The sequence below is a fragment of the Arvicanthis niloticus genome, chromosome 7 (assembly GCF_011762505.2).
Source record: "Arvicanthis niloticus isolate mArvNil1 chromosome 7, mArvNil1.pat.X, whole genome shotgun sequence".
Taxonomy (NCBI): Eukaryota; Metazoa; Chordata; class Mammalia; order Rodentia; family Muridae; genus Arvicanthis; species Arvicanthis niloticus.
Genome location: NC_047664.1, coordinates 66,260,973 through 66,282,898, shown reverse-complemented (window position 1 = coordinate 66,282,898; position 21,926 = coordinate 66,260,973). Strand labels below are relative to the sequence as shown.

The window sequence follows — 21,926 nt, the reverse complement described above, 5'->3', positions numbered from 1 at the left end:
AATGTCCTTCTGAGGATATAATAGCTCTGCCTGGTGTCCTCACCAGACTCCTGGCAGAGATGCCGTCTACTAAGCAGGTGCTGGGTGTAGGGGCATGGCAGAATTTACCTGGCATGCCGCTGTTTGAATTGTCCATCTCTTCTGACAAGGAGACCATGAGAGGCTGCTGCAGGTGGCTGGTGTACATAAAAGGGACGGGCTGTACCACGACAGGCTGGATGACGGGGAGGATGCCCGGGCTTCGGATCCCATGTCTGGACAGTGCAGCTGCCATCACGGGCGGCAGAGGTACTCCGAAGGGCTGCACGCCAGGAGAAGGGGGTGAGTATTTCTTAATGGGCGGGCTGGAGGACGGCATGCTGAGCCCAGGAGATGCTCTCCGGTGAGATGGGAATTTCAGAGAGGAAGGAGAACCACCAGCAGAGGGTGGGGAGCCCCGCTTGTTCACAGTGAGGTCCACTGGCTCCATCTGTATCCCGTGAGTGAGGCCTTCTGGGGTCTGGAAGAACTTGTCAGGTAACGGTGTGGAGTAAATGACCCCATATTTGCTGGTCTTCATTGATTCTATGTAATTCGATGGGTAGGACTATCAGAAACGGGGGGAAAAAAAGGAAAAGCATAAGGAGACATACTTTAGATGGAGAGGTGTGTGATTTCCCCCAAAAGCTATGGGAGAGATGGTTTAGTAACTGCTAGAAAGTAAGGTTGCTGGGCCCCAAGAAAAACTGAAAATCGAATCCATGATTTTCATATTCAGTAAGAAGACTGACACGTGGCAGGCTTCTTAAAGCTGTCTGCATCATGGAGGGCTTGAGGCCTTCATCAGGAGTTAGCACTGAAGGCCACTGAGAGCAGGCCAAACTATATAACCTGAGGGTTCCCTCCCTCCCCCAGGCTTTTCTGATGGTCTTTTCTTCTCTTTTCCCTCTTCCTCTCCCCCTTCCCCTCCTCTCTCTGAGACAGTCTCACTGTGTGGCCCCTCCCGCTTCCCAGCATCGGGATTAGGGTATGTTCCACCGCACCCACACACTATTCATTCTGAGCTTCCCTGGCCATGGCTTTGACTGGGATTACTCTCTCAGACTCACACTTTCTTCTCTGGGTCAGAGGGGCTCAATCTCTGCCTGGCTATGAACTGCAATTGTTTTCCCTTATAGAAGTGACTCTCTGGACCTAGAACCAGCAAAGCGGCCAGGAATGGGAGACCAGACCATGAGACTTGCAGTGATGGGCTTATTGACTCTGGGATGGGGAGATCCTTGTTGAGGGGTACTGAGGAGCCCTCTTCCGGGACGCCAAGGTGATAAGACAAGACAACCTATGTAATCCTCTCAAGTTTATTCACACCCACTGGGCTGTCCTATGAGAGCCTTCCAGCCCTTTATGCGGGAGATGTACACCATGGCTGTAAGACTCCAAACTCTAAGATCACAGTGCACCCAAGGATGGCACACTGTTAGGACTACATATCGAGTGAGTAGGGGAGCAGCAGCCTAAGATGGCAGAGACTGTCACCTTCTAGCAAAGTCCTAAGTGACAGCGATAAAGAGTAAAAAGATGAGCTGAATGGAAAAAAAAAAAAAAAAAAAAAAAAGACTTCCAATACTGTGCAGAAATATGCAAAGGAATAAGACCAGAAAGTGCAAGACACAAGGTTTGGGGGTCAGTTTTCAGCAGCTGTGGAAGGTGAATAATGGCAATCCTAGATCTCCTCCTTCTTAATTAGTTAGAGACAGGATCTAACTCTATAGCCCAGGCTAGCTTTGAACTTGTAGCAATCCTCCTGTTTCTGCCTCCAAGTGTTGATCTGCACCAGCATACGAATGTCTACCGTTTTTTAGAACTAGCCATACCCACCCAAGGACATACCACAAAGATATACCACAAGGATATGCCACAAGGATATACCACAAGGATATACCACAAGGATATACCATAAGGATATACCACAAAGATGATATACTACAAGGATATACCACAAGGCAAGAGGTCCACTTTATAAGACAACATGAAGACTACACCTATTTAAATTTAATTAAAATAGGCGTTATTAAAAGAACAAGGCTCACAGACATTATACAAAGAAGATCTCGATAATTAACTCTAGGGAGAAGCTTCGTGTGCTTTAACTCTCCAAAGGACATAGGTCTGGTGGGAGGCAAGATTTCATGAAATGGATGGAGGGCAGCAATGTGTAATGTGGGGTCTTCCTCATCTTCAGCCCTGCTCTTCCGGGACCTCCCACTGACCTAGATTTTAAGGCCCTCAGTTACTGGCAGCTAAACGAGAAGCAGAATGAGGACATACTTCCATTGCTGTCACTGCTGGATTTTCTATCTGTAAGTGGGAATTCAGGCATTTGCAAATAATATCCTCAGGATTCATCAAAGAAGAAAAAAGCCACACATCAAGCTGGTTTGACATACACTGTGTATCTTCTATGTACACTTAGTGCATTTGGCTTTCAAGTCTCCATCAAAGACCCAGGCTAGGTGTAGGGAGGGACTCTGGGACAGACCCTCAACCCCAGGTTCAAAATTAACTATTTCCAGTTCAATTGCCTCACAAAAAGGAGAAGAAATACAGTCCTTCCTTGGCTCACTGGCATGTCTGAGAATCTTCTCTAAGCCAGGTTTAAGTATTTGGGTGGAACACTCAGCCTGCAGCAATGGCTGGCACCCATCTGGCAAGCAGGGTGTAAAACCTGATGCACATGTAAATTCCACTAAGCTATTTCTCTTAGGTCTAAACCCTTCCTGTGGTCTGAGTACACAAGTGTGGCTGAACAGGTCCCAAATACACACCAGAAGCAAATGTTGGATCAAAGAATTCTCTGGGCATCGACAGGCATGGACAGACCCCACAACGCCCTCCACCCTGTCTTCTGCAATATAGCTGCCCAAAGTCAAGACTTGAACAGAGGTCTACCAGCTCCACCCCAGCCCTCTTTTCTCCTGTTGAAGCAAGCACCAAATGTCCACACCTCTGCTGTGTGTGTGTGTACGTGCTAACTGCTGCTTGTCACCAGAATATGACGCAAGAGTTTCATACGTTGTCAATGAATGTCTGGGATGAATTAACCTGCTTTCTGCAGGTCTTCAATCCTGGCAAGGCTGGGGTAATGCCAATATTTTTGATTCCTAAAGACATGGGGATTGGGGGGGGGTCGGGAAGGGGAGCTGGGACACTCCCCTAGAGGTCTCACTATTACTTTATAAAGTGAGACTTTCCAGTTTTGTATTTTATTAGGAACAGCTTTGAAGAGTTCTCTTCATGAGACAGTAAGTGGGTGGGACAACTGACAGGAACAGGAAGTCTCTGCTGCTGCTAAACTTGAAAACAAGGGGCATCTGTGACAGGCTACTTAGGAGTCCTCAGACCACAGGTGGGGCTGTGTGCACAGGAAGGCGGAAGGTGTGGCACGTTCATAAACACTTGCTCTGGGCTCGGCAAATGCTCTGAGGCAAACAGAAGGCTTTCTGTCCACCTGGCCCAGGAAAACCACCAAGGGTTCTGTTGGGACAGAGCAGGGGAAATGACTGGTTTTAAGTACTTCTCAAAGTACAAGGAGTCTGCTGGGTGACAAAAGTTACCAGAAGAAAGAAAAAAAAAAAAGAAAGAAAGAAAAAAGGGAATTTACATTAAGATTAAAAAGTAATTTTGGGTTTTTTTTCCCCCTTAAATTTATTTTCTTTCTGGTTGCCTGAATCAGAAAGAACCCTAGCTTTCAATCTTTTTCCTAAAGCCTTTCAATCACTTGCATAGACCTTAACATGGTTTATATTCCAGTAAAAGAATGGTGTTTCTTCACTTTTTCTAAACTATGACAAAAAATACTAAATAATGAGATTGCATTGGCTAGGATTTTCTTTTAAAAAGAAAAAGTTGGTAGTGGGAACTGACAACAGACATATATATGAACAGATACAACAACCTTGTCATGTTTGTGTTGGGATTAAAAAAAAAAATTGAGGCTGGAGAGATGACTCAGTGTTAAGAGCACTGGCTCATCTTGCAGAAGACCCAGGTTTGGTTCCCAGCACCCACATGGCAGCTAGCCACTGACTGCAAATCCAGTTCCAGGGGATCCACTGCCCCTTTCTGGCCTCCTCAGACACTGCATGCATTGACACATATACATACACACAATTCTAGCATACAGAAGGCTGAGGCAGGAGGACTGCCATGAGTTAAGGTCATTATGGGATACACAGCAAGGTTCTGTCTCAAAAGAAACAAAAGCAAACTTAGAGATGTCTGATGCTGCTGCCGTTAACTCCGATGCTGCCGTTAACATGGGCTGACCCCTCCAGTCTTTCCTATCAAGGTGAGGGAGATGAAATTTGAAGACCTGACAGCACAAACGGAAGGCGTCTTACTCCCTGCACAGTAAGGACTAAAGCTGACCTCTGGAGCAAGAATGAAACACTGTGTCACGTGACCACCAGCACACGAGGGAGAGAAATAAGTTACTACAAAACTACTCTTACATATTTCAACTTTATGCGTGTGCTGTTTTGTTTGTTTTGGTTTTGTCTTATTGGTCAAGGTGACACATGATTAGGACACCTGGGAAGGAGGGCTTCAACTGAGAAACAATTGTATCTCTTAGTCTGGTCTGTAGGCAAGTCTCTGGGGGCATTTTCTTGACTAAGGATTGATGCGTGAAGAATCTCCCTTGAGCCAGTGGTTCTCGGTTACGTCAGAGTTAGGTCTTGAGCAAGCCAGTAAGCAGGGCTCCTCCAAGGTCTCCGCCTCAGGCTCCGGCCCGGATTTTCTCACTGATAGAATGTGACCTGGAGCTATAAGCTGAAATAAACCATTTCCTCCCCACCTTTGCTTTTGGTCATGTTGTTAATCACAGCAGTGGAAGCAAACTGACAGGGAAGACAAGTTACAGCCTTAGCCCGGTGTCCTCAACCTTCCTAATGCCGGGACCCTTTAACACAGTTCCTCATGCTGTGGTGACCACCAACCATAACATTATTTTGTTGCTACTTCATAACTGTAATTTTTACTGTTATGTGATGTATGTAATTGTAATGTAAATATCTGATTATAGGATATCTGATACTTAACCCCCCAAAGGGGTCAAGACCCAAAGGTTGCAAATTACTGCCTTAGAAGAAAAGTCTACTTTTTAAAATAAATATATTTTTTATTGTTCAACTATTACACTCAGGCACACAATAACTGCATTATTATTTACATCTGGCTACTGTGCTAGAATGTAAATGTTATTTCCTTAAAGATGTTCTCACTGACGTTTTGTTGCAGACACCAAACACATCATCGGCTTAGTAATATCCATGGTAACTGAGTTCCAAGCACCTTGGAGTGACCCTGTCTGTGTCTTGTGTAAGTATTTCTGGCAGGAACTTCCACAGCCAGTGCATAAGGATGATCTAATTTTGCAAGCGTGTCATTCCCAACCTTCAGATACACATCCAGGCCAAGATTTTTTTCCCCTTGTGAATATTTTCCGAACCCATGGAAGAAAAGAGCAAGGCAGATTGGGAGCGATGCCTCGTTAGTCAGTGTCTGGAAACCACAGCCTCAGTCTAAACTGCTCCTGCTTTTAAAAGTCGGGCACCTCCTTGTCACCTGTATCTCATCACCGAGACCCTAGGACCGGACCTACAGAAACACCTCGACCGAGTCTTAGTCCCCTGGTGTCTGAGTATTGAGCGCTATGGCCTGGCTTATAAGATGGGCCAACTGAGCCACTAAGGCTTGAAAGAGACTGTAGAAGTAATTCCCACCCAGCCACACACTCTTCCAAGTGAAATATGATCTGGTCTTACTGCCAAGTCCCCTCTCTGGCTGGCTTCTCCTCAAGTCATCCCTCCTAGAACCGCAGCCCCATATGGCTTCTGTCAATGCTTTCTGTCTTCCTTTAAAAAAAAAATCACTTTGTTCTCAATGTGTTTTACACATACATTTGTGAATTTACTTTTTGTGAACAGACTGGCCTATGGTTGACCCTATCTAGGGGTGTGGGGATAGTGACACCTCGTTTATTACTGGGGGCTTTGAGAAACACCACCTGTCAAATGCCCTGTCAAACAAGAAGCACTTTAGGAAACAAACATGACACACAATGTTATCAGTTAAGAGTGTTGATCAGTTTAGGGAAGCTTACCACTGAGACAGGGTCCATGGCCTCTTGCTTGACAGGGACTGGGTCAAACATGAGCATTCTTTTAGTTTCGACTTCTAGGGTGTTCTGATGTCTGGCCTAGAAAACAAAACAACATGCCTGGTCTTAATACCAAGGTCACATAAACTAAGAAAAAGAAGACATCCCTTCAACCTCTTAGCTTCACTCCATTTTCTCTCTCACTTCCCATACCTACTATGAAGAGATGAAGATGCCCTTTTGCATAATTAAAACCAGGCCTCCCAGGCAGGACTTAATGAAAGTGGCATTTCTAATACAGTCACACAAACCCTGACATTTCTGGAACAATATGTACAGCCTCTTCTGCCAGGAAACCTTGCAGGGCATTGCTGGAGAGCTCAGCAGAAGAGCCGCCCATCCCCGTGCTCCTAGGAAGAAAACATCGAGGAAGAAACCCAGAAGCAACTGCCAGTGCTGCCGGTTCTAACCCTCCAAGCCCTGTGTAAGTGGGTATGCAGTACACACGCTGTGTGGGACCTGTACTGTCACTTAATTCTTTACTGATGTACTGACTCAAAGCATCAAACCACACTGCTCTGTGACAAGATCAGTTTAAACTGACACCTTTGGCCGGGTGTGGTGGTACACGCCTTTTACACCAGCTTGGGAGGCAAAGGCAGGTGGGTCTCTGTGAGTTTGAGGCCAGCCTGGTCTACAAAGTAAGTCGAGGACAGTCATGGCTACACAGAGAAGCCTTGTCTCAAAATAAAAACGTGTCGCCTTTCATTAGAAACAAGGGCTAATGAACTAGTACAGAAGGCAAATGTGTCTGCTGCTAAGCCTGGCCACCAGTTACCACACAGAGCAAAGCAACCTGTCCTCCATTTTACACACACACACACACACACACACACACACACACACACGAGTAAAACAAGAAAAACATTGCTGGACCTTTGTGTTTCCGACAGTTTCCAAAACGCTCACTACTAGAAATAGCATTTAACACGCTGTACTTGTATCCTACACAGTTTAATTTTTACGACAAATTCTCTTAAAGCAAAATTTCTTTGCTTTCATTTTGATGGTTTCCACATGATACATCGCTTTTCTTTGAGTTACTGAGTCGGAACCTTTTTTCAGTCTCTGTCATTTACATTTCTTGGAGAAAAGTCCGCTTGGATCTTGAAACACACCCTCAGTCATAGCACTGTTTTCTGGGCAGGTTTCCTACATTAGCTTGCTGTCACTCTAGCGAAGGCAATGCCTACCTTGACCTTGTCGTGCTCTACCCTGTAATTACAAATCTGCTGCTTAGAACTACTGGCCAGAGACAGACTTCATGCATCGGCAGAGCCTCACTATCCCAGCTTGGTTTACATGCTCAGCACTTTGACTCAGGTCCCTCTGGTTCGAGCGGCTAAATGAGCAAGTTTCTCCTGAGAAAGTGGCACACCGGCAAACTCCAGCGCTAGGAAGACTGAGAGAAGAGGCTGCAGAGATGGCTCAGTGGTTAAGAATACAAAACTGCTCTTACATCAGAGTGGCTCACAATCACCTAGAACCTCAGCCCTAGGGGACCCATGGGCTCCCTGGGCACTTGCATTCACCTGCACATAGCCACACAGACACATAACTTCAAATAAAAATAAAATCTTTAAAAGAAGTTCCGGGCTGGAGAGTCTTCGCGTCTCCTACCACAGTATGGAGAATACAGAGCCCAAGCCTACTTACTGTACATACAAGTGTTAGCAGTTACATTAAGACATTCACATAGAAGCATGAATGTGGTGCCAGGTGGCTTTTGCCCTTCAGCATGTCAATGGAACCTCTTTGATTTTCATGGCAACATATAAATTCTACCCACCAACACCTCTGACTTCTCAATTAATTGTCCTATACCTTAGGGTATATAATAATCTGTAAATACAATGTGACACCAGGCTGCCCAACTCCTTGGTGCCTTTACCCTCTTAGGTATCCCAGCAAAAGACAAAATGACAGCAAAAAACAAAAACAACAAAAAACCCAAAACAAACAAACAAACAAACAAAACCCCCAAACCTGGGTGATCTTATTAGGAAGAAAGAAAACCTGTTGTGTCTTGGCATCTAATAACTGGTCCTAATTGAGCAACTCCACACACAGGTAGAGCTCTAAGACCTGTCCGTGCCCCACCCTGAGAGAAGAAAGGTGGGACAGGTCCCCACCCTGAGAGAAGAAAGGTGTATCTCCTGGTATCTTTGGAGACCATAAAGCTGACAGATGTTCTGCTGCCATTGATAAGGTCAGACAGTTTAGCAGCTTCCCACCAACATCTTAGTCTTTTAAGTGGAGTCCGCTTGAATCTATCCTACAAGATGTTTATCATGGCTGTCCTTCCCAGGTGTGGAAGGAAGGAGATCCGAGGCTTTGAGGCCTCAGATAACAGCCTAACCCAGCCCCGAGGAGGCAATACTTCTCACAGGAAGGATGCAGACCACACTCCATTCTCAAGTTACAGGATCCTTTTCCCTCTGAATTACTCATCTCAATAGATGTGCAGCTTTTGGATTTGTGGTACGCACTGCACACACACCGGGACTACATTTATTAGTTTCAAACCCCAGAGCAATATATAAAGCAAGATAAATGATGCCTGGAACCCCCCAACTGTTAATAAGAGCTTCTAGGGGAAGCCAGGTGAGATGGTATATGCTTGGATCTCAGCACTCAGGATAAAGCTGATACAAGAGGATGTCTCAAGTTCAAGGCCATCCTGGGCTCACAACAGAGTTGGAAGCAGGGGCTGGCTTCCCATACCTTGTGTGATGATGTTTATAGTTAAAAGTTTAGCCACAATAAAGAAAGACATCGAAAGGACAGCAAGAAAACGGAGCACACCAACACACATCAGACGGCCTGTCCAAAACAGCAGCGGCAGTTCCCCTGGAGCAGCATAAAGCTGCTCCAGGCTTTATGCATTCTGGTGAGGAACCAGGGAAGAGGGGGAACCGCTCTTGGCAGAATGCTTGTCTAGCACCGTGAGGCCCTGGGTTCAATCCCTCACACTTGAATTAGAGTTAATATTTAAATCAGGAAAGAATGAGTGCAGCACTACCACAATGCCTTCCATGTAACTAACAGGTAAGAATCGGGATCTCTGAACTTGGTTGGCAGTCGCTGTGATCTAGGAACAGTGGTCTGCGGTTATTATTATCCTTTTTTAAAGATAGTTTTTCTCCTTTTTTTTTTTTGAGTCTCACTGTATAGCCTTGGCTGACCTAGCGCTCCACCTGCCTCCCACGTGCTAGAATGACAGATGCATACTACCACACCTCCTTCATTTTTAAAAAGGGATTCTGTTTTGTTTTGTGAGACAGGGTTTGCTCTGTGTAGTCCTGAACTCACTCTGTAGACAAGGCTGGCCTCGAACTCAGAAATCCGCCTGCCTCTGCCCGCAAAGTGCTGGGATTAAAGGCTTGCTCCACCACTGCCAGGCTATCTAGGGATTCTGAAACCACTGACTCTTGTAGAAAATATTTTAACTTGCCACACCGATGGCAATTCTAAAGAGAACCAGTAGGTGGCGCACAAAAACAGGCTTTGAGGTCTTAAGATGCTGACAGAAGAGTTGAGTGTACCAGCCTCGGGGTCTTTACAACCTTGTGGCTTTTAACCAAGCAGAGGCATCATATTAACCACTTTATGTAGGCACTGCAGAGATGAGAAAGCCTCAACTGTGGTTATTTCTTTACATCGTAGTTCTGTTTAGCTAAACACTCTCAATCTGAATTAAGCAATAACAGAGGAAAAAAAAAAACCTGGCATGTCACGCGGGCAAAACGTATTTTTGTTTTTAGAAGTTACTAAGGTGCTTTAAAAAAAAAAACAATATAGGGAAATCAGTTTCCCCCCAAATAATTTCCCATAATTGGAACAACCAGGTCATTTTGTGGGGAAGAGCTTGTAAAACCGAATTTTCATTGAAAAGTACCATCCCTTCGGGAGCCCTCCCCTCTTCTACTTTTGACTGCAGATTATCAAACCAAGGGTCAGGTTTCTGTCAGCGCATAACTGTAGAATTATATACTAGAAGCCTGGAGAATCATTCAGGTGACTTCTAGAAATGATACAGCTCCTGCAGTCTGTGAGGCTCAGGGCTCAACCTCAGGGTGAATACAGTCAAGAGTTCTCAGACTGTTGAGGACAAAGCAACCCTTGCCTGACATTCTCTCTTTTCTTTACCCGGCCTGACCCCTAAGGCTTGTCCCAAATACCTGCTTCCCTCAACGGGGACCTCAGCCAGGTGTCCAGAGAACCCTAGTCATTAGACAACCAAACAAGCAGCAATCATCGAGTATCTTTCACTCCCAAGCATTTGAACTTTTTCAAAAGAGGAAGTAAGTTTGTTGGGTCCCCACCCTCGCTCTCCAAAGGAACAGACAGGGTAAAGATCTGGGCTCGATGTGTATCTTGGCCAGGAGGGCAAGCACCGTCCCAGAGCTGGACTTCCTTTCTCGAGAAACCTTTCTTTACATTTCCTTAGCAAACTCTCGTAGTGCTCCCAGTGACTAGTACTACAGGAAGTACCATGCAATGGCCTGGCCAGAAACTCAGAGGGGCAGGCACCCTAAGGCAGGCTTGCTTAGCGGCGCTGGCACCTACCTTGGAAGGGTGTCCAGTTTTCACACTACCCAAGGACTCACCCACCTCACTCTTCCACTGTCGACCTGAACAGAATTCCACTGGATATTTCCGAATCTTTGCCTCTCATCAATTATTTCTGCATTAACGTGTTTTGTAAAAGGGAGAAGTTCATGATTTGGTTGCAGATGGGATGCAATGACCCAGGGAGCTAGTGATCCGCCCTCCCCTCTCTGTGAACGAGCCACCCAATTTTACTTTTCTGCCTCCACCCATCGGCTCCACCCCATGGAGAGTTGCCAGGGCGAGTCCAACTTGTCCAAACAGGACATAGCTTCAGATAAGATTCTGCCCACACCCTGTACTTCGGAAAGACCAAGTGAAGCAATTGATTTTACATGTAAATAAGGACAGGTGGGAAGGCAGCTACGGAGCAGGAGTCCTCCAGGCTCTCCTCACCAGCCCCCGCCCCCTGCCTCACCCCCACCCCCCACCCCCGGAGAGCGCCCAGTTGGGCTGCAGAGACCCAAACTTATATTACTCTTCAGGCCAACTCTGATATTGAAGGGCACCTGGTTAGCACTTGGGTTACCATTTGTTTCCCTCCTTTAAGCTTGCTGACAATTCTGTGTTTTAGTTTTAAGGGCAAGCCACCCAAGATAAATTGAAAACTACCCACGATGTCTTAATCCTGCTTTGTACACAGCTCAAAAGGCCTCGCCCAAGCCCTCACGGTTCTCCTCTGTGAGGCGTTATATAATCAAATCCAGAAAGGCTGCGTGAGGCCAAGGGGCCTCTCATCTGCCTGGCTCACTAGGTGCCCTCCCTATCACTGGAGACCCACCTCACTCCACCCTGCTGGGCCTCCACCCATGGAGCCCCACCCTTCAGGGAGTGGGAAGGCTGGGAGGGACCTGACTGGCTCCAGGCTGCAGCCAGTTCCTGGAAATTCCTCCCTGAACCAAGGATGGCTGGAACCTTAAAAATAACCAGAAAGAACTGTCAGGGTGGTGTAGCTCCCAGTGCCTGGAGTCTCACTAAACTTTACCTCAGAAGACTGCACCTTCCATCCAAAACCGTGCAGGGGGACGGTGGCCTCCCCTTCAAGAGTAAACACAAACCAGAAAGCACTTGCAACCTTGGCTGGGCAACATGGCTCCAGTCCAGCCTGACCCTCCTCCTCCTCCTCCTCCTCCCCCTCCAGTCCCTGCTCTAAGAGGTTGCCCCTCCTTAATTCCCATTTGCCTTATTTTCTCGTCTTTCACCATGGAAACCTAAGGTCATCTGTGAAGTCTGCCCCACCCCTTTTCTCTCCATTTCCACCACAGCCACAAGGGCCAGGTCCTCAGGCCTCCCGCTGGAGTTTGGGGTGAGGAGGGTGGGAGGGGGAGGAACGAAGCCCAGTCCCCTTTGCCAGCAGTTCCTCCCTCATCTGGTCCCTCCTCCAAGGGAGCCTGGGGCTGCCAGGGTGAGGTTAGCTGCTTGTGCCTGTCACCAGCTTCCTAACCAGCCCAGGCTCCCCAAGCGGCCCTGACTCCCCCTCCCCAAGCCCAAGCTTTTGTTCACTTTTGGCCCTGATGCTGGGCAACAGCGTGGTATGCCCCTCCCCTTCCGGCTTATCTAAATCCTCCTAATTCTTCAAAGACCTGCTAAAGGCTCTCCCCACCCTATGTGGCCAGCTGACTGCTTGCTCCCCACAATGTCCAGGTTGGCCTCCTCTTACCTCGCCAAGCTAGAAGGGTGTGTCTCCTACCCCTGACACCTTAGAAGGCTCTCTTACCCTGAAAACAAAGTTGTTTCTATGCTAGGCCCAAGGAAATAACAACAAAACAAGCAACCCCTCACCACCAATAATAATAACTAATTACAAGTGACCAAGCCTTGAGGACTTCCGCAGCCATCTCCTCCTGAACACACTTGAAATGTTCCTAAACTGGTTCCAAGGGGGAGGGCGGGCCCAGCCCTACAGGAAATAAGTGATCAAAACTTCCTTTAAAAAGTTACTGCCCCTAACCTTAGCCTGGCCTAGACAGTCTCTGGAGTCCTTCCCATTATCATCTTCAAACAATTTTTTTTCCCCTTACCCACCTGTAGAAGTCTTTTAAATAAGCCTAGCAAGAGGACAGTAAGAGGGCAGGGGATGGGAGCCAGCTGTAGTTGATGGGTATGGGTTTTTCTTGTTTCCTAATGATACTTCTGCCTAGTGTGGGGGTACATGCTAGTATTCCCAGTTCTCAGAAGGGATACGCAGGCCTGCTACAACTCCTGGGCTAGCCTGGGCTACACAGAGACCTTGCCTCAAAACAACAGAGATGGTACTTTTGTTGGCCAATGAAAACAAAGGCCATGGGATGTGTCTGTCTGGCTGGTCACCACCACCTTCATGACAAATGTCCTGTTCTTTACTCATCTGTGTCATTATATGCCTTGAGTGGGAACTGCCTTCTCATTTCACAATGAAAACACTTGAAGGGCGGGGCCTAACAACCCACCAAGTTCACACAGCTGGAGAGCCAGGATTCGAACCCAAGTTTACCATCTGACTTCAAGGCTGAGGACTTGGCACATCACTCAACTCAGAAAGGACTACACTCTAAGGGGGTCGGTCTTCTGCGAAAAGACTAGTCCCTTTGGGGAAATGGAACTCAGTGATAGTCTTATAGTAGCCAACGGGGTGACTTTTAGCCTGCCCCTTCTTTCAGAGCCTATTTGGACACAAGATCAAAAGCTACATTCTGATGGCTTCCAATTAGGTTATTATTCTTGCTAGCCAATGCACCTGCAACTGGTCCATAAAACCGCTGAGAAAAATTGGCAGCTTTTACCCAAGTAAATACGGATATCCTCCCAGTAACTGTACAAAGGCAGAGGGGTCAGGTCTTCGTCCCCATTTTAGAAATGAGGAAACAGGGGGACTCTTCCACACTCCTGGAGCTGCAGCCAGGAACCAGTGTGTGCCTGCTGGCAGACCAGAGCTTCTCTATGCTGCACACCCTGGGTGGAGGGAGCCATTTTTGGGTGGAATCACCTCACCCTGGGGTCACTCCCCAACCCAGAGGGTGTGGTGTGCACACTGGTCCATGGTAAGCTGTAAGCAGTGCCACGGGGAGGTTCCAAGAGCAATTAAGATTTCAAAATGCCTTTCCAGGTTAGATCACTCACTGCAGCGCCTCTCTATCCTGTGGCATAACTCAGAATGATTGCACATAACGTGAGATTACCACTAATGACTAGGTGCTCAATAAATACCTGCGAGATGAACAAACGTATGGATGTCAAACTACACTTCTCGTGTTAGGATAAACATGAAGGGCAAGGACCCGGGATGAGCATGGGTCCGAGGCCAGCGAAGCCAGCATGTCTAAAACACAAAATGTGAATGAACCCTTGAAAGGGTGCAGGGAGACTAAAGTACAATGTCTGGAGAAGTGGAACAGGAAACTGATCTTACTAATCAAAGTATTCGCGAGTGCAACGCTTTGAAGGTTCCAGGGTATAAAGTACAAGCATAGGTAAGGCAAAGAGTGGACCACAGCGATTAGACTCCAACAGAATGCAGTTCTTGGAAAAGAATGGCAGAGGCCACGGAGACAAACCCAGGCCGCTCTTTAGGGTAGAGGCTGACTTCAACCATCTTCCATTGCCTCTATCCTGTCCAGATTGGGCTAAACTCCTTGGATGGGGCTTGACTCCAGCTCTGAGCCATCTCTTGGAATGGTCCCTAAACCTTTAAAGATCAGCAACTAGCATTAGTCCCAGACTAGGCTGAACTCAAGATCTTTCTCCTGAGAGGGAGAAAGCTAGACCGGGATGGGGGGTGGGGGGAGTGTTGAACTGAATGCGCAGGCGCAGATGGCCAGGAACCTGCCACTTGTCAGTTGTTGCTCCATCTTCGCGCCACCCCCCTTAACAATTAGCTGGGGAAATGATAATGTATTCAGCCTGCCAGCACAATGAAAATGAGTTTCAAAAACCTCAAGGAACCAGTTTTGCCAGAGAACTTTACTGAAAACCCGCAGAACAAGGCACAGGACAGTCTCATTAATTAGTGCACTGAAGAGGGTCACAGTCCACATTCGGCGTGCACACAGTTGAGAGGCGTATATACTTTTTCCTTTTTGCTTTAGAAGAAAACATCTCTAGTCCTGATTCACAAAGTATCTACAGTGCCGTGGTTCCCTACTAACTTTCAAGGAAGGAGTGTTTGGGGTGGGGAAGCAGGGCTACCTCCTTTAGACAATACTCTCCCTTATCAGGGCAGACTCTGTCTGGTTTCCTGTCTCCGAGCTCTGGCATGACTGTCTAAGATGAGAAGCAGGCTCTGGCTGTCCAGAGCCTGAAACACTGAAGACCATCCTGCTCCTCTCCCAGCTCACTCTGAGGAACTGATGAGAAAATACCTCTCCGCAAACCAGGTGGTAACTGCTCAAAGGTTCTAGGGACTCTCTCCCCACAACAGCCAGGATCAATGCTAACTAGCCACTTCAGAAACAAGTCCAATTTGTGTGTGTGTGTGTGTGTGTGTGTGTGTGTGTGTATAAAACCACCACTTGGAAATAGGTGAGAACCCAGAGACAATGAAGTAAAATTAGGCATGATATGAAGAGTTGAAACTATTGTTCCCATGTCTAATAAATATAGCAACTACCAAATAAGACAACTTCCCTAACAATTTAATACAGCGTTTAAAAGCTTGCAACACTCCTGACAGAGTAGACTAGACCCTAATCAAACCTATTAGCCACCTCCCTGTCCCCACCCAAGCAGAAACCTCATCAAGACTGTCTACCCAATCTAGTTGGGTTGTTACTAACTTTGTATTTCAATTTAAATAATTTATGAACTTCAGCTTAAAGGTCTCTTGTTCTCAGTGCAGCTTAATATTTCAAGTTGCTTTGTTCTAAAGGAGAAAGGAAAAAAACCTAAATCAAACCACTACTGGGGATTTCTAAGACTCCTATGATTTTTTTTCAAGGAAAGTATCACTAGCCTACGTTTGACCCTATTGACTTTCATAGATGAGGCAGTTAAAATATTTATTTTACTTCATATCATTTTATATCTTCCTTTTGTAACTATTAGCAGGATGAGATATTTAAAGCAACTAGCTATTCTCAATACTGGCAGCTTGGGGCTGGTTTGTGTTCAGTCATCACTTGAATAAGTCCATCTCAAACTCTGTAGATCATTCCTTTAGGTTTTAAAGAAAATCCCCAAGTAAGTTTGAAAAAGACACGTAAAAGTCCCCACCCCCAACTCTTTCTTTTAAAGAAAAAGTTTCTCAAGAGCAGAGAGAGAGAAACTTACTGCACAGTTTATCCAGACTGTCGAGGCCACAAGCTAAAGATTGAAAAACTGATATTATGAGAAAGATAAGCAACCCTCTGTTTTCAAAACAGAAGGTGACAGTTTTCCAAACCATCATTCAAGAAAACCAATCAGCACTCACCTCTCTCCTTTTCCTTAAGACTTTTATTCTTAAAATGGGCTAGAAGTCACCTCTAGGATTTAGGAGTCTTTGCCCTTAAAAATAATATTCTGCTGGTTTAATCTTTATCCCTAAAAAAAAATAACCCTGGATTTTTTTTTTCTTGATACATGTCATGCTTTGCTTGAATAAGTTTTTCTACAGACTTCTCCTTCAAAACAAGCAAGACTTGCAACTCAGCCCAGGTGGCCAAACTATTTAAATCCTCCATCCCCCTGGGCCTACCTTGGACAGCCTGAGTGAAAATGAGCGAGGGTGGGCCAGAGCTTTCGCATATGGCAGATCCTTAACTCTAAGGTGTTAATCCTGATCTAAATTTGACAGCTTGGGGCAATGTGCCTATCTCAAAACAATGGCTGTATCCAAATTCACAGGGAAACTGCAAAAACAACTTCCTTTAGATTTGTCATATGCCCCTGAAAGTCCCTAACAACACAACGGTAGGATAACTTTTAAAAGGTAAAAGTATTGATTTGCCCCTATAAACAGTGGGGCAAAGGGTGTGTGGAAAAAGGTTAACTGACTTCTCATTATGACATAACACAGGCATCTTAAGCAATCACAGTGTAGAGACATGATAACTCCCTGGGTGGGGATACAAAGTTTAGGGGCAGGGACCATGGCCTGGTTTAGGCTACTGATCGACCAGAAAACAGCCTGAAACAGGAAAGAGCACACATATGCCACTTGGAATGTATGACGCAAACCCCAGCCTTGAAACAAAGAACAGGAAACAGCCCGGCCGGCAGTGCTGGAGAGAGAGCACAGAGAAACATTTAGCCAGCCCTCCCTGACCCTATATTCATGAGCAGCTGGAGTTTTTTAAGACAACAACAGGGGGGTGGAGGTGTTTGTTCTATGGGTGTGAATAATAACACCAGCTTTATACAAGGGGACCTGCCCTATTTACCAACAGGAGCTGCCACATACAGTAAACATCCCAAGTACACATGCGATTTTATCATCTTCAGGCTGCAGAGACCTTCCGAATTACCTAGTGCCAGCCTCCTTCCTGATTTCCTTTGTCCTTTTCGGCCAGGTCCCGAGGGCTAGCAGCCCCGTGCCCTGGCCAAATTCTACGATGGGATGATCTGATCCAGCCATCGTGCTTATTGAGGAAAACCTAGAGAATGCACTGCTGTAAGAATCCAGGTTACAACTGGGCTACCCCACAGAACCAAAGCTGGACTAAGTTCAAGCTTCCTTTGGTCACAGCTAAATTCGAAGACAGACTTTGCGTATTTAACCACTTGAAAATCTCATTCTTTTTCAGATGTAGTCAAGAACTATTCACTGGTTCTCCACATGAACCTACTGAAAGTCACCTTTTTGGGAATGTGATTTTTACTTCAAAACTGATATGCAATTCATAAACTCCGGCACTAATTTTACCAGATAATCTATCAATGACTCTTTTCCCTTAAGTATTAGATCCATTTAAAGTCCCATCCACAGTATTTTTTTTCTTTATACTTTGTTAGCCAAGATGGTTTAACTCAACTCAGGTTTTCATTATCAGAGACTTAAGGCTTGGTATGTAGACCTAACTACAGATTAAAAAGGAAAAATAAAAGGGGGGAGGGGGAAAAGGCATTGCTGTACCCATAGCAACAAGATTGGATTTTAATATAGAAACTTTGCAGCAAAGAGACAATAGCTCTCCCCACAACTATGTAGTTTTGTATTGCAGAAGGGTCCAAGTAGCTACTGTCATTCCTACACTTTGATACTCTTCTTCGTTTCAGCCAAATGGGTCTCTACAGAGCACCTTCATGGGACTTGGCCAGTGACGACTGGTCTGCAGCAAACCTCACTGATAGGAAAACTAATTTTCTCTAGGGAGTTTAAATTAATCAAACATCTTCTTTCAGGTTTCTCTTAACAGCCTAAGGTCAGCACGCACGTTTAAGCCAAGGAATAACTCAGGGGGCTGTTTCTTCATAAACGCTCTTATAAAATTATGAAGATGTTTGTTACGTCCCTGGGATGAGGCAAGTTATCATGCAAGCAGAATTTCTTATATATAAAAAAAGTGTTCCTCAAATGTATGCATGAAATTCTCATTTATCATAACAACTGGCCAAGCTCAATTTTGCTTAGTAACAAGATATCAAATCTAAATGAGTTTAGAATACCAATTCATACTCCCCCCCAACACCAGACTCTTAAGAATAAAGTATCTTCAACAATATTAGAGGAAAAAATAAGTTCTTAGAATAAAATCTCAATGACTCCGTATAAAGTGTTTATTTTGAAGAATACAAGGTGAACAATATTCAGTGTCCATTTAACCTGAATTATTCAAGGACTCATTCATATTCAACTAGTATTGTAAAATACTATTATTAAGTACTGCAGTAAAAATTTACAAACGTTTCTGTTATCCGCCAAAGACATGGATATGACAATTTCAACTCTTATTTGCCACCTCCCAAGTTATCCAAAGATACTGGTCCACACCACAGTCCCGTGGTCCCTACGGGGCTCCGGTTCCCTAACACCGAAGGCGCTCTGCACAGCTAGCCACGCTGCAATCCTTTGCTTCAGGCACTGCGGCAGGTTCTCTCCATGTCCCCAAAGGCGATTCTCCAAACCCTGGTGTTTCTTTTCCTCCCCCTGCCTTCCCCCAGGAGCCAAATGACCCAGCAGTTAGCGCGCTCCGGGTACCGAAAAAAAGATGCTCCTTCAGTCCCAATCGCCCCCAAGTTTCTCGCCAGGGGCGGTGGAGGCTGGGCTCCAAGTTTGCTGGGCGGCAGCTGGGGGCGCGGGCGGGGGGCGGGAGCCCCGAGTCCCAGCGGGAGGGGGGAGGAGCAGGCGCGGCCTCGCCGCTACCTGGCTCCCTCCAACGCGGCCGCTCGTGGGGTGCGCTGGGGGCTCCGATGGGAACCGAGCGCGGGGGCCCCGGGCCACACAGGTGAGCCCCGCCCGCGGGCTCCCGCTCCACCGAGTTCCCCTATCCCACGGTCCCGCCCGCCATCCCCTCCCCCTCGCTCCTCCACCCCAGCTCCGATGCACTTTCCCAAGCCCGGAGGAGCCCTCGCTGCACCCCGGACCCGTTCTCCGCGCCCTGCTTTCTCCGAGGGGGTAAAAAAAAAAGAGAGAGAGAGAAGCAAGCAGATGCGGCGCAAAGCGGGGCGCAGGACGGCAAGGTGAGGGCGCGGGGACTTACTCTGCCAAGCGCGGTGCCGAGCGCAGCGGCCAAGAAACCCAGGCCCGGCTCCCCGAACCCCGCAGGCGGGCAGGTCAAGCGCTTCGGGCCGGACGGCGTCGGGGACAGGGACCGCGACCGCACGGACGCGCGGGTGGGGTCGGCTCGGGTGGCGCTCGCACTGCGCTCGGGCCGCGGCTCCGCGCGGCTCGGCTCCCGGCTCCCCTCTGGCTCCTTGGCACCAACTCTGGGCAGTCACATGACGCCGGCGCCGCTCGCTCTGCGAGCCTCCCCGGGGCTGGCGGGGTAAGTAGAGGCTGGGAGCCGGGGTGGGAGGGTCAGGGAGGGGCAGCGGGAGCCGCCACAGCCGCCCGGGCTGGGAGGGGTCCCCACCCACTTGGGTGGAGGCAGCCGCCGGAGGGGTCGGCGAGTCACTGGCAAACACGCACCCCGCCCTGCCCTTCCCCGCCCCCGCCTCCCGCGCCGCCCCCACCCGCGCCCCGCCCAGTCACCCGGGGCCAGCCTGACAGACACTCATTATTCCCCGGAGCCGGGGCGCCGCCCCGCCGGCTCGACCTGTCCCGCGAGGCGCGGCGCGGCCTCGGGGCTGGGCGTGAGCAGCCCCCGCCCGGCTCTCCACCCTGGGCCTCCACCCGGCCCAGCGCTCCGCCCCGCGCCCTGCGCCCGCGGCCCCGCCCTGGCCGTCCCGGCCTCCTTGCTGCGGCCGGAGCCCCGGGGGGAAGGAAGGGCGGCGTTGTCCGCTCCGGGCGTCATACGCTCACGGCCCGCAGCAAAGCTTCCAAAACACACAGCCCGGGTTCGCAGGCGAACCGAGGGGGGTGGAGGCTGGGGGGTTGGGGGGAGCGGGGCCGTCAATCACCGGCTCCCGCGGAAAGAGCTGCCCCTCCCGGGCAGAGGGCGCTGGAGCGGGTGTCGTGGCCCAGGATGCCCGTCCCGGCGCCAGGGAGCGCGGTGCTTCGGGAGCGATCGCTGCCCGGTGCACAGGGTCGCGCTGCAGCCTGCGCGCTGGCGCTCGGAGTTCCGAGATTCCGGATCGTCCGTATTCTTTTCGCCTACCCTGCAGGGGCGGCGCGCAAGCGCCTCCAGCCTAGAGGGACTTTGCTTGGAGAGGTGGAGCCCCCCGGAGGAGTGCAACTCCCCAAGGCCCCGCTGCCCTGGAGCGAAAAGGCGGCCGTGGGCCAGCCTTGCTGCCAGAAAATTTTGCAAACTTCGGGCAGATCCTCCCACCTGGGGCGAGAGCTCTGGCTGGCCTGGGGCTCAGCCCCGGGACCTTTCCTTTCACACTTTAAGAGGGCTAGCAGCCCCAAAGGCGCTTTAGCTGTCGAAACCAAGCCAGTGAGAGGACAGCTTCGCTGAGCTTGGTGCTAGGCTAGAGTCTGATGCTTTTGAGTTTCTTCTTAAAACAGTATTAATGCAATAAGGAACGCAATAAAAAGAACAAAGGACAAATTGGTTCAATTGTTTTAGTTCTGTGTAATGTTTTAAAACAACCCGGCTTCAGTCTATGGCTTGTTATTATTACTTCAAGATGTTTTAAAGGCCCTGTAAGTTCACCATTCTCACTTTGATGCTTCAGCCAGGCATGGTACTACTTAAAACGTAGTGATACATAGATTCCCCGCTCCTTACTGTAACTACATGGGACAATTAAACTAGAACCCAGTAACCTCCGACACTGAAATTGCCTATCCTAAGGAGACCCAGAACCCACTAGTTCATATTCTAATATAATGTCCTGTTTAAAATATAAGTAATGAGGGTCTTGGATGGGTTATTTCCAAATAAAAAAATAAAATAGTCAAAGAAAAAGTTGGGTTTTGTGTGTGTGTAGTGTGGTGTGTGTGTGTCTGTGTGTGTGTGTGTGTCATTTGTTAATTGCTGCTCATTGGTCACCAGTCATTAGCAGTACGCTTGATTTAAATGAGCTGAAAATGTGATGACTGTGTAATTGTTTGCCTGGCTCATAGTAGGTGCTTGTTTCACCCAAGATGACATGAAATAATGAATACTTGAAAACTTGTTTTCTATTGTTCTAATGGGCATTGCACCAAAAAAAAAAAAAAAAAAAAAAAAAAAAAAAAAATCTGATGGCTTGAAAAGTGGACCAAGATGAGAAGGGAGTGGCTTTGATATGGTGCGGATGGGGGGAGGTGAGGGTTAACACCTTAGTGATCACTCTGATTTCGGTGCCTCCAGGGAGGAAGGTCAAATCCAAACCCGCATTAAAAATGCGTCCACGTAGTGCTGGGTAGCTCTGAGAAAGACATAGAAGCCCTTCCAGGTGGGCAAGTCGGAACTGCCTGAGGTCATCCTGGACTCTTGTCCTCCCTAGCAGATCACCAAACCATCTCCTGTCATTACCTACTCCTTGGCCACTACCCTGGTCCGCCCTGTTGCAACAGTGTCTCCCATTTGTAGCATTATTAAAGGTGTGGGAAGAGAGTGGAAGCAATGGAGTAAGAATGTCCTTTCTAAATAAAGTACAGGTCTAAATGTGTCAGTTTCTTGGGTGACTCAGTTTA

At 47.8% G+C, this 21,926-nt stretch overlaps 1 protein-coding gene across 3 annotated transcripts in view; it reads right to left on the bottom strand.

Annotated features, from left to right (window-relative positions):
- Klf3 (KLF transcription factor 3) overlaps window positions 1-19,542 on the bottom strand; it is a 28,074-nt gene extending 8,532 nt beyond the window's left edge. The window contains exons 1-3 of one of the 3 annotated variants that reach the window (XM_034508296.3): window positions 19,405-19,542; window positions 6,143-6,238; window positions 109-586 (exon numbers count right to left, since the gene is read on the bottom strand). In XM_034508296.3, the coding sequence (XP_034364187.1) occupies window positions 109-586; window positions 6,143-6,199 (535 nt within the window). In that variant the 5' untranslated portion in view covers window positions 6,200-6,238; window positions 19,405-19,542. Of the gene's footprint in view, window positions 1-108; window positions 587-6,142; window positions 6,239-10,768; window positions 10,956-19,404 lie in introns of those variants that run through there. The other 2 variants (XM_076938532.1, XM_034508297.2) reach the window with 2 other exon arrangements.
- Window positions 19,543-21,926: the final 2,384 nt, after the last annotated feature.